Genomic DNA, 12,031 nt, shown 5'->3' with positions numbered 1-12,031 from the left:
AAACAGCAGCTTTCCTGGGCACGGTGTGGTGATATGCAGCGTGGGGAAGAAGCTCAAACTTCCTCTCACCTCCCAGCTCAGATTAAAATTGCAGACTGCTTTGTTTTGCTAGAATTTTGTCTCATGTTGGTTATGTTTTAACTAATGAGATATGAGAAAACATCTATTTTCCTAGTGGAGCCAGGGCTTTGTGGCTTAGCTCCTGGGTTTGATTACAAGATGTACGCTGGCTGGATAATTTCTGTGCAATTAAAATGTAACAACAATCTTCAGATCTTTTCTGAGTGTAAGACCTTTAGGGGACCAGTTATACAGGAAAAGTAAAACCAGGTTAACTAAATACTGCGCTGTTCTGACTCTTCATCTGTGCTAATCTGTGCTCCCTTTTGTATTCTGTTGTGACGTGCAATAGCTTTCCAGAAAGGGAAAGTATTTTTCTTGTATTTTTAATGCATTTTACAGTGGCTTCCAGTATGAGCCAGTGCATATATGGAAATCATGCTCTGTTTTATCTCAGCCTCCGAATCTGAGACTCTGCATTGCCTCTCCTGTAGGACTGTCCCTAATAAATCACTATGAGCGATTACTATTACTTCCCCCAATTCTGCCTTTTTGAATAAATGGGATACCCTTAAGGGTCCAGTCCCTGGCGTACTGATGCTTGCAGAGGAGCAGTTGCGATGCAGAGGTTTGTGGGAAGGAGCCTCTTCCCCCTGCGCTCTCGGGAGGACCGGAGCCCATTGCTGCGGGCCAGAGGGTTCACACCAAGTGTGAAAGATTGGGTTTCCCCTGAGTGCCTGTCTCTGCAACTGCCACCAGGAATAGCTCTGCAACTGCCATTAAATTAGCTAAAATGAAGTGCCATCTTTTAAGTATATCCCAAGGGAGAATGCTGTTATTGCAGCTATTTCCTCAAAACCATTCCTGAGCAGACACTGACTCCTATTTGAAGGGTAATTTTCAAATTGACTTTCTCCAAGGTGACTTATTTAGGGCTTGTACTCTGAGACTCAGAGCTGCACACCTCAAATGCTGTGATGCAGTGTTGCTCCCCTGTGTACACAGAAAGCACAGGACCAGGGCCATCGGAGCTAGCACCTCGTGCTGTTGCCAGCACTTGGGCAAATGATGAACAGCCCAAAAGGCCTTCTGCAGATTCTCATGACCCTGATCGAGGCTCCCATCTTAGGGCTCTTGGTCTGGAAGGGTTTCTCAAGGTTGGTGTCTTTTGCTACGATCCCAACAAGATGGCTGTGGGGAGATGGTTGGGCAATTGGCACATGGCATAAGTGTCTTCTGCTTCCAAGCAGCTGTGGAAATAGGGTTGTAAGCCCCGATCCATGTAATGGAGACCTTTTGGACTGGAGTTTTACATCAGCTGACAAAATGTGTGGAGTTGTGGACGATTAGTACCTGCAAATGAGCATTTTGACAGTCTGTAGTGGCAACTTTCTGTACGAAAACTCCTGCTAAAAGTGCTGAAGAATCATGCGCATGGAGGTGGGTGCTCAGGCATCCCGTGATTTTTAGTGCTGGGACATCCTTGACTTTTCTAGAACATACAAGGAAGGAAAATGCGTTCAGGCAGTGACCTCGGCAGCAGTGTTTATCCTGGCAGGGAACTTTGACAGTTGAGCTACAGTCCTGAAGCTTGGACTTGTAAATAGAAATCTGCTTTAGGCTTGTACGCTGTGTCTTAGCACACTGTGGGCACCATAAGGGTGTGCATGCTGCTGGTGGCTTAGAGCAAGGCTAGAAACAGCAAATTGTGTGTGCAATTCCTCGCTTATAAGGTTATTAACTGCCAGTGCTTTTCTCACCGTAAGTGACTTCAACTTAGGAGGTACATGGCAATACATAACAATATACAATACATAACACCATCAGTAGTTACATACATACATAACAGTATCAGTATTTAATTCAACAGCTCCAATGTGGAAGCCACTAAACTGATTTATAAATGCATTTTCTCAAGAGCATCCAGGTATACTTATCTGACAGATGAGGAAACAGAGGTACAAAGAAGTTAAATGCTTTGCCTGAGGTCCCAGAGCGAGCCGCTTCTTGACGTGGAAATCGGAGTAGGCATACAACAGTGACAAAGTCAAATCTATCTTGAGCAAGGTCACAGACATGGGTAGACATAATAGGTATTTTAATAAATACATAGTTTTCACAGCTTCTTTGCCATTAAAAGTTAAAGTCGTATTAATCTCCAGTAAATTCAGAAAAGGCATTCAATTCAGCATCTCTTTTATGTGGTATCTCTTATTTTAATTTGTTTCACAGATTCCATAGTACTTAGCAACAGCAGGAAAATAAACCCATTTGAAACAGACAATTAACCAAGGTCACTGGGGCAGGGAAACTAGAATTATTCAAGAAACAACTATTGCAGATGCCATCCCGGGGATAATATTAAGCAAGGTATGCTGCTGTGGGCTAAAATGCCGTTCCTTCATAGAAATTTTATTACATTCTTGTGAAAGGCATCCAGCTTTTATCTGCCCAAGCCATTACGCAGGCAGTGAAGGGAAGCTGCGAGCATGGCTCCTGCCTGACTCCGCATCTGCATGTCGATGCCCCGCCGTAGGAGGCAGAGGGATATGTATTTCTCCTTTGGAGATGTGCATCGTGTGTGACATTAGTTTTGGGCTTTTGCTATCGGCATCTCGCCCTCGTGCGCTTCTGTGAGCCACCTCCCGCGGCTGCCCTGCCGCTCAAACGCGCTTCCATTCCTGCAAAGTTTTCTTCAATTAATGAGCTCAAGTTCACTTTTAAAGCAAACACCGCTCCGTAGCACGCACCGGGGCTACGTTGGGTTTCGGGGGAGGCCAGGCCGGGGCGCAGGGGGAGGCAGGGGCTCCTTGTGGTTGCAGTCGCAGTCAGGCAGCTCATGGCAGGGAGGGCCGCCAGGGCCGGTGCCAGGCAGCAGGTACCCAGGCCGCTGCCTCGCCCCCACCGGTGCCTCCTGCCTGGGGCCGCAGACCCTGTGAGGAGCAGGGAAGGGAGGCAGAGCGCGGCGGTGGGCCAGGGCTGCTGGGGACAGGCAGGCTGGGCAGGGCCGGGTTTGCCTTGGGCCTCTGGTTCGCTCTGCCTGGCGCCGCCATTGCCTGGGCGCAGTCCCCTCTTGGGGAACGGGCCGCTTCCAGCTTCGGGCTCTGCCTGGCCGCTCCAGCGCAGGCCCCAGCAGCCGGGTCAGGCTCCGCAGGGCAGCCCCCAAGGCTGCTGATGGTCACCAAGCTGAGTGCAATTGAAAAACAAGTTGGAATTTTTAAATCATTCAGTTCCTCTTCCATTTCTCTGCCCCTAAAACCTGAGGGACCAGAGGTTTCATCTGTGGCTTTGCGGTGGGACTGGCTGCCACAGCCCACGAGTGCAGCGTTGCCTGGCGATGGCGCAGCCCCAGGTGGCCCTCCGCAGGCTTGGCGCTGCCCCTTGGCCACCAGGGCCATCCTGCAGCCACCTGCGCCTTCCGCAGCAGCCAGCCCGGCCGGGAAGGCAGCCGGGGTGGGAGGGCTCCAGCCCGGAGCCCCCTCACGGGGCGAGTGGTCTCCCAGCCCCTGGGTGCAGCTTGTGGCCGGTGGAGCGGTGGGCCAGGTGGTCCCTGCCCCATGGAGCTCTGCTGCCTGGGGACAGGCTGTGGTTGACCCTGCCTTATGGCTGGGGTGGACAACCCACAGGGCCACGTACTTGTGTTTCATTCCTGCGTGTGTATTCTTTTGCTATAAACTTGTGTTACTCATCCCGGTCTTCATTCTGCCATACATTCTCTGTGCCACAGATGCAGAAGCACAGAGGTGACGGCACTGACGGGTGTTTCTGTTTGCAGTCAGGTCCTTAATTTCATCAATGGCCAAAAGAAAATCAAGTGTTTGATCATAGAGTGCCATGTAAAAATAAAGAGGGTGTTCTTCCTTACCCTGGTATCATCAGGGAAATAATCGATAGGCCACTGTTTAAAGCCATGGGCTTAATTTGACTGAATTTGATAATCTGCCTGTAATTTTCTACACATTACGAGCTGGTTAAGCCTAAGGCACAGAGCTGAGTGTCTCCCGGCATTGGCTGCTGGGGCACTGACTCCCACCAGCGACCCCCGGCTGAGCAGTGGGGGTGCAGGCGGGCATCAGCAGTGGGAAACTGCACGTTTGGGATGAGTCCAGAACATCAAAATGGAAAATAAGAAGTTTAAATTTGGTATGTGAAATGAGGGATGGCAGGTTTGAGAGAGGGACAGATGAGCCTTTCTAGGCAGGTACAGGACCACCCCAGATGCACTAAACGCGGTGCCACGTCTGCTGCCGCAGTGGGGTTGCGTTGCTGAAGGTGAGCAACTCCATGACTGAAGTTTATTAAAAACAACAGCAGTTTAATGGAAACTGGACACTCCAGCAGTTCTTAAAGTATATTCTCAGCCTTCTTGCACTCAGTGGTATGACTGCTAATTATTTTTTTAATATCCTTTTTTCTACATATTTTATAACTTGTGCTTTAGTAGAAAATCAGAAGCAAAATCCAATTGTGTAAGAAAATTAATTTCCTTGAATTGAAGAAGCAATCTACTTGAGTCTTTTTAATCATTAGATGATAACTGTGCACTAAAGAAAGGAAGACCATTAAAGTAACTTAATAGACTAGGATGGACGTTTTTCCCTCTATCTTCTTCATCTTTATTTAGAGATTCATGCTGAGGATATTTCATAAAAGATGCTCTTTCCTGACCTTTCATCGCTTGCTGTATAGAGGAGCCAACCAAAATAATGGCAAGGGACTAACGCTCTGGATTTCTGGATACAAAACCAGTAATTCTGCTAAACATCTCCGTTCATCCCTTCCTGCCAAATTCCGCTTTTCCTTCCTCATTAAAGAAAGAATAGCTTTCGGGACAAATAAAAATGCATTTAGCTGAGCTGTGTGATTTTTAAAAAACAAACTGCGTTAATGCTTTTAATTAAGGGGCAGAGGAACAAGAGGCTTTATCAGCTCTTTGTCTGCAGGCCATTATTTCATTGTGGATGGGCTATCTATTATTGTAAACGTCCACCTTTTTGAAGGATTTACTACAAAACCAAATGGTGTTTTTATTTAAATTGTCGAGCGCCGCTTGATTCCTCATTTATTTAATATGGAGGCATTGTTACAAAGAAGAATGTAGCACTTAATTTGTATTGCTTGAGGGACCTCAGATCCGCTTGGGAACGCCGCTTTGCATGCTTCATGGTATTGCGTGTTGAAAACAGAATGTGCAGCAAAACGAAGAAGAGGAAAATTTGAAGGTGAAGTTCCAAAATCCCAATCAGGCTTTTCCAAGACCATTTTGGAAAGGATTGGTGACTCTGTGGTCTATAAAGTGAAGTCATGTTGTAAAATAATAATGAAAGAAAGCTTTCTTGGGGTAGAGCTCCAGAGCATGGCTGTTGAGTGCCTTCCAGTTCAGAAAACCTTGTTTACCTGGTGGTGAGTTCCCAGTGATCCACATTATTGGGTCAGAACTCTCACCTGGATTTTTTTCTGTCTTTAACTGTTCCCTGAGTACCTTTAGCAGACCTAACAGGTTTTGACTGGAGAAGTCAAAGGTTCCCGTGCTCCACCATGCCTATTCCCAGTGGAGGAGATGAACTGGGTTGTTCATGCTCCGTGTAAAATCAGAGCAACTTACCCTTCTGTTTAATTCCAGGAGGTAATCTAGGATAATGGAGCTATTAGATTTGGCATCTGTAATGTGGTTATCATTTCAGAAGGAATTGTTTCTGCTAATGGCAGTTAACTTGCTACAAATAAAGCAATAGAATTGAAATCTTAAGTACTAGAGTGGCAGCAAACCATGAAACATTATACCGCTTATTGGAAGGAAGGCCAACCTTGCTGTCAGGGAAGAAATCTATTGAAAAAAACCTCTGATGGATTCCAATTCTAACTAATTTAATATGGCAGCAGTGTTCAGCTGTTCTACCAGTCTATTAAAAGTATTAAAATGTCCATAAATAATAATACCTATGTGACTAGAGCTTTTCCTCCAAGGAGCTCAAGGATTTCGCAGAGATGAATTCGGCTGGCTGTTTGCAGAGCCGAGCCGTGAGGTCCTTGGGGGCCATAGAGCCCTGCGGCTGCCTGGGGTGCATTGGAGACCCCAGGAGCTCCTCTGGCACACAGGGACATTTTGTGTGGTGTGGATGGAGAGGCTGAGCGTGGGTCTGATCTTTGCCATCTGTAAGCTGTGTCTTGGGTATATGCAAGGGTGCTTTCCACCTCTGCAAGCCTGAACTGCTTAGTTCAGCCTTGAGCATGCTCCGCAGCATGGACAAGCTGTGAAACGTGCTTTGAGCCAGGATTTTAGGGCCGCTGTTAAAATACACTATCCCGTTGCCCCATTTCTACCTCAAGAATAGGTTCTCTCTGAAGAACAGGCCTTTCTAAGTGGTGTGGGATTTCTAGATAGGTGGGCTACCGTTGGTGCTACACCCTGCAGGTTTTCCCCAGGCAGCACAAGGCAGGTGTCCCCTAGTCCCAGGCAAGGAGCGGCAGGGGTGGTGGCCATCCTGTCCTGCATGGTGGGGTTTCCCTCTGCTCAAAGCTTTGAGCTCAAGGTGGGCCGGGGAGCCCCACAGCTCCCCACAAAAGCATATTCTGGCAGTACCTTGGCATGGATTAGCTTTAAAATTCATTGTCTCCTCCCTGCTGATCCCTCTAAGTGGGTCCTTGGGGGTTTTTTTCTTTCCAACATGGATTCACATGGAAGCAAGTTAAATGGGAGAACGGTTTTTATATTTCTATTTTAGTACAGAAAATATCCCAGGGGGTAAACTTTCCATATACCGTAACTGCAACAGATTAGTGTATCCCCAAGCTGCAAGAGCATAATGATATGGTTTTGTTCAGTGCCATGCTCTGTGGCAAAGTGTAATTTTATGGAGAGGGTCACAAGTGTTTAACCACTCAAAAAATGTCCCCAAATGTGATCTCAGCTTGTGTGAATCAGAATAACATCCTCATCTCAGGGCAGCTGTATCAGATGGAGATCTGGTCCAGTGTTTTGCAAGGTAATGAGGGAGGGACAGTGCATGTGCATGTTGCAGCCCCAATCGTTAGTAAACACAACCATCTATTATGTCCTTGAAATTGCATAGTTATTACAGATTAACCCCTGACAATGTGGTTTTCTTCAGTCTTTCTGCTATTCTATTGATGTCTGTATTATTATTACCACCCTCATTTTTCTCTTATCATTTTCCCTGAGCGGACAGAGCGCTTGGCTGCTCTTGCTGGAGGGGGAGCTGAGCAGCGCTGTTAGCTGGAGGGCACAAAGTTTTGCAGGATGAACGTGACAACTTGATCTTTTAACCCAGAGCTCTGTTGATACTGGTGAAACTGGGCAAATGACACAGCAGATGTTTCTGCAAACAGTTGTCTTGACATTATCAAGGATTTGCTTCTGCAGATTCGCAGTTTAGCTTGCTGCTGCTGGTTGGCGATGACTCCTTTGTGATATATTATGAAGTTCTGGATTAGAAACCCTTTTTCACAGGATACCATAAAAACTAGTGTCTGTCCTGAAGTCTACGCTGTTACTAAACGTGTGGGAGAAAGTAAGAAAAAGGAAATGCCATTATTACGTTTCCTTTGCTTATGGGGAGTGGAAACCCAAAGAATTTGTGCCCTTGCCCATAGACACACCAAGGTGTTTGCAACAGAGCCAAGACCTGAAAGCTTTTTAGTAATTTAATCCCAGGAGAGCTCTTTCTCCAGTCTATACACAGTGAATTTTGGACAGTTTCATTGCAGTGGTGAAACGATGGCTTCAAAGACACAGAGCTCACTCATTGCTGCAAAGTCTCTGGGATGTCTGTCAGAGGCAGGAAGCATATGGAGCCAACAGGAACTCAGCAGAAATTAGCCCTCCGTCCATTAAAAATTGGAAAATTTCAATAATTGTGCATTATTGTTGTTCTTCTCTTCATACAGGACACCGGCGATGATTGGTTGCTCATTTGTGGTGCACAGAAAATTCTTTGGAGAGATTGGGCTTCTCGATCCTGGGATGGATGTGTACGGAGGGGAGAACATAGAACTCGGCATCAAGGTTTGTGACACATTTGCAAGAAAAATTGCACCTAACTGTTTAGGAAACACAAAGCAACACTTTAACAAGTTAGCATAAAGCTATTAGAATGCTTCAGGGAAACAGCACCGATGTGTTTTATAGCATTTTAATTTAAGTTTAAGGGGGAAAAATTACTTGCTTTTAGGGGTGTGGGTTTTTTCCTTGGGTTCTTATCTGTTATTCTTACTGTCTTATTCTTATTCTTTTGTCTGACCTGATGCAAAAAGCTGCTGAGTTGAAATAGCATGCCAACCAGAACAGGCCCGGGTCACATTGTCACACCACTGCTCTAAGTCATAGGTATCCTAAATACCAAGAAAAATGCAGTGCCGTTCTCATCACGTGAACAGTTGTAGGGGTGGTGGTGGGACTCTTGTGACTCTCTCAAGAGGACACAAAGCCTGAAAATATTTTACAGGCATTTAGCATCTGCAAATGAAGTATGTTCATAAACAGGCAAAACTTGCTTATAAAAGTGAAACACTAATAATTAGCCATGTTTTCAGAGCTGCTTCAGTGCATCCGTGCAGACATTCGTCATTACAGAATCCACTGTGTCAACATCACTTGATTACTATGTACAATATTAGATGTGGCTTAGTGATTCAAGTGTTTACATACATCAAGTGATTCATAAGCAATGAATTCAATGTTCAGAAGCAACTTGGGATGGTGAAGTCTTTTGAGATTCTTCCAGGCATGTTTTAGAGTAAAGCACTTGTACATTAACAAGCTGATAGGGAGAGGCTTGAGACTTATAACTGGAAAATTGAATTGACTGTGCTGTTGTAAAAATGAAAAATCATTGTTCAGCTCATAGATTTACCAGAGGATATTTGCTTTGCTGGCAAATCAGAAGAAACTTAAGAAATCCATTGTTATTGGCTACAGGGAACAGTAATCTCACTTAAACCAGGGATTAGAAATTAAAGGCTTTAAATATGCCACATAGCTCTTCTCCATATGAAGTAATAATGGCACGTCATCATGCAGCTCACTGCATGGGTATGGAGAGATCCTGCTCTAAACCAAGCTTCTCTCGTGGTTATCCTTATTTGCTTATTTGTGGGATTTTTTAATAATATCATTGTGGAACGAGTCTTCTCACAATTAGTAAATCAACCCATCTGCTAGGTTTTTGGGGGATTTCATGGGAGATTGGCTTCCTAACTGGAAGAATAAGATGAATGTCTCAGGGACAAGTGATGAGCCTATGTCCTCTTCATTTTCACATGCTGAACTTTTTAGAAAAGCTATCTAATAAACATCCTTTTGGAAATAAAATAATCCCTATCTTCCCCAAGTGACTTTCCCAAGCCTGCATTTCTAACACACGTTTCCCTGCTGTTTGCATGCTCATATGCTGTGTGTTCTGGTCAAGGTTTTAAAAATATTGTTGCTTTTCAGAGCCAAAATAAATCCACCTCATGAAACTGCATAGAAAGTAGACATCCAAAAATCAGTCTCTGTGCAAGGGTCTTATTTAGAGACCAGGAGTTCATAGCACATCAGTTCTGTTTAATAAATGTTGGCCATTGTGTATGCAGGTCAAGTAGCTCATACAGAGAGTGGTCCCAGAGAGATGGTGTGTCTCAATTGCCACATATTTAAATTCCATTTCATAGTAAGATTTCAGTTATAAATAGTTTATCCAAGGCTAGTCATCGCATGTGTAAGGAAACAGAGTTGTTATGGGTTCAAGCAGATGTCAGGTCTCAGGTGGATATATCTGGTTCTAGTTGCCAGCCCTTCCTTGCGTGCTTGCAGTCTGCCATGGCTGGGGTCTGTAGCAGCCTTACCATGTTACCAGTAATGAAGGACTCTGTATTAATAAAATTGTTCTGAGGATCAACTTGAACAGAAAATTATTAGGCTTTTTGTGGGTGTTTTGCTGTTTTGCCTGGTAAGTGACTGCCTGTAGTCAGAAAAGTAATTTGGTGGTTCCTTGTTTGTTCCAGTGATCCTTGGATGAGAATAAATACAGAAAGTATTTATTTTCTTTTTAGTGATGGTGAAGTTCCATCCTCTTCTGAGAATCATGTGACATTTTTTAAAAATTATATTCTTGTATTACCAAGAATGTTCAAAGAGCAAAAATGAAATGATAAACCTGTTGAGGCTATGAGAAGGTCATGGAAAAAAATACAGTGTTTCAGGCAAAAGCACAAGCTAACTACATTATGGTAAAATTGAATGCAAGTAATCTGAATAACAAAATGAAATAAATAATTGAGAAAGCTGGTCTGTCCAAACCTAGAACGGCCAAGGCCATATACTGTACAAGTGTCTTGTTTTATTAATAAGCTTCAACGATTCTAAAGTAAGCTGTATGGCACCTATGTGTGGGGAAATATATGGGCTATATGTTTCAGTTGCTGAATTCAGTTAGCTAAATGGGAAAGTACCTGTGTGAGCCACTTGAAAAAATAACCCTGTTACTCACGTTCACAGAGGTGGCTCTGGGCTCGCTGCTCTCCTGTACGTGCTGGGAAGCATCCTCGGATTGCTCAGATAATAGTAATAAAGCCATTAAGCATGTTGCTGCCCCAGGCAAATTCCTGTTCTGCTTGCGGGGTAGCTTTGGCCCTGACGAGGGGAACATGCTGTTCTCTGGATTATTCTACTTTCTTTTATTGCACTGGAGTGTCTCCAGAAGGTTGTGCTTATTCACTCCTCTTGTCCCTGATGTCCACTACTTCACTTCCCGAGGCAGAATTGAGTCTAATTCTCCTTTTCTTGGCAGAGAGCAGAGAAGTGTTTGCTATGCAAGGCAGTTTAGGTTAATATTTCAACTGAGGGGTTTTCAGTGTGCTTTTTTTTCCCTCTCTTACTCCCCCTGCCCCGCCAAGTGTGCCATGCCGTTGAATTACAATAGTGCCAGGTCGTTCTTACAGTGTTGACAGCCATGGGGACAAAACATTTGGTCTGTCCCTGCGTCCGTAACTCTCCCCAGCAGACTTTTTGGGGAAACCAAAACCTGGTGACCAGGCGGTGCCAGTGAAGGTGCTGGAACCAGGGCGTGTGGAGACATCTCATACCTGGTCTCAGTCTTGCTACAGGAACAGGGAGAGCAAGCGTTGCTCCAAGCTGCCCGTCCTGGGGAGCGTGTGGGTGCTGTGCACTGTGGACCACAACCTGGCCCCTTCCCCAGGCCCAGTTTCTGCTGTTGGTCCCAGAGAGCATGACCTGCTCTCTGAGCAAGCCTTGACCCAACTCTTCTAATACTTTGCTGTACCGAACAAGTTTCTGTTCTGATTTTATAAACCTGGTGTCCAATTCCAACAGCTTGAAAGTGTTGACACTGCTGTGAGTCCCCACCAGCTCCATGTGTGAATTTTGGCACTGAGGCTTCTCTGACCATCTCTGCTCCTTCTGTTGAAAATTTTTCTTTTATTTTAAAACTGTTTGTGGCCCTGGTTTTTAGTGACTATGGGACTAAGTAGGAAGACTGCTTTTGCTGTGTGTCTTGCTGTTTCTCTGCAGGGAGGGTTTGATGGGTTTTCATGGTTAGTCACAGACATTCACTAAAGATGCTCCATAAAATTGCGTGTGTCTATTTGAATAAAGATGCAAAAGTCTATTGCATGACTATTGCCATGATTTCTAAGCATGGGATGGGTTACAAGGTTGTTTTCAGAGTATTTTGTGCTTCTCTCATGCACTGCTAATTAAATTTGAGTTGTCTTTTAAAGATAAATTTAATCAATAAGGAAATTATTACTACTTTGATGGTATCATTTGTACAAATTGTCACTTGAAGAAAGCAATTAAAAGAGAATGCTTATTAGCTGATCCATCCCATACCTTATTTGTGTAGTAAGAATCGATTATTGAATTCATTAAGAAAAGCACAATTCAGGGGTCCCTTTGAGGTTTAATGACTGACTGGAGCTACTCTTTACTATGGATGTTAAATTGTCTGAA

The 12,031-nt window shown here is 44.6% G+C and overlaps 1 protein-coding gene across 1 annotated transcript in view; it reads left to right on the top strand.

The window, feature by feature from the left end:
* GALNT17 (polypeptide N-acetylgalactosaminyltransferase 17) overlaps positions 1-12,031 on the top strand; it is a 213,574-nt gene that overhangs the window by 126,954 nt on the left and 74,589 nt on the right. Inside the window, exon 6 of the mRNA XM_005236543.4 lies at positions 7,969-8,086. Within this exon, the coding sequence (XP_005236600.1) occupies positions 7,969-8,086 (118 nt within the window). The remainder of the gene's footprint in view (positions 1-7,968; positions 8,087-12,031) is intronic.

This window comes from Falco peregrinus, chromosome 2, assembly GCF_023634155.1.
Source record: "Falco peregrinus isolate bFalPer1 chromosome 2, bFalPer1.pri, whole genome shotgun sequence".
NCBI lineage: Eukaryota > Metazoa > Chordata > Aves > Falconiformes > Falconidae > Falco > Falco peregrinus.
The sequence above is the reverse complement of the archived record's forward strand: the minus strand, read 5'-3'. Positions and strand labels throughout refer to the sequence as shown.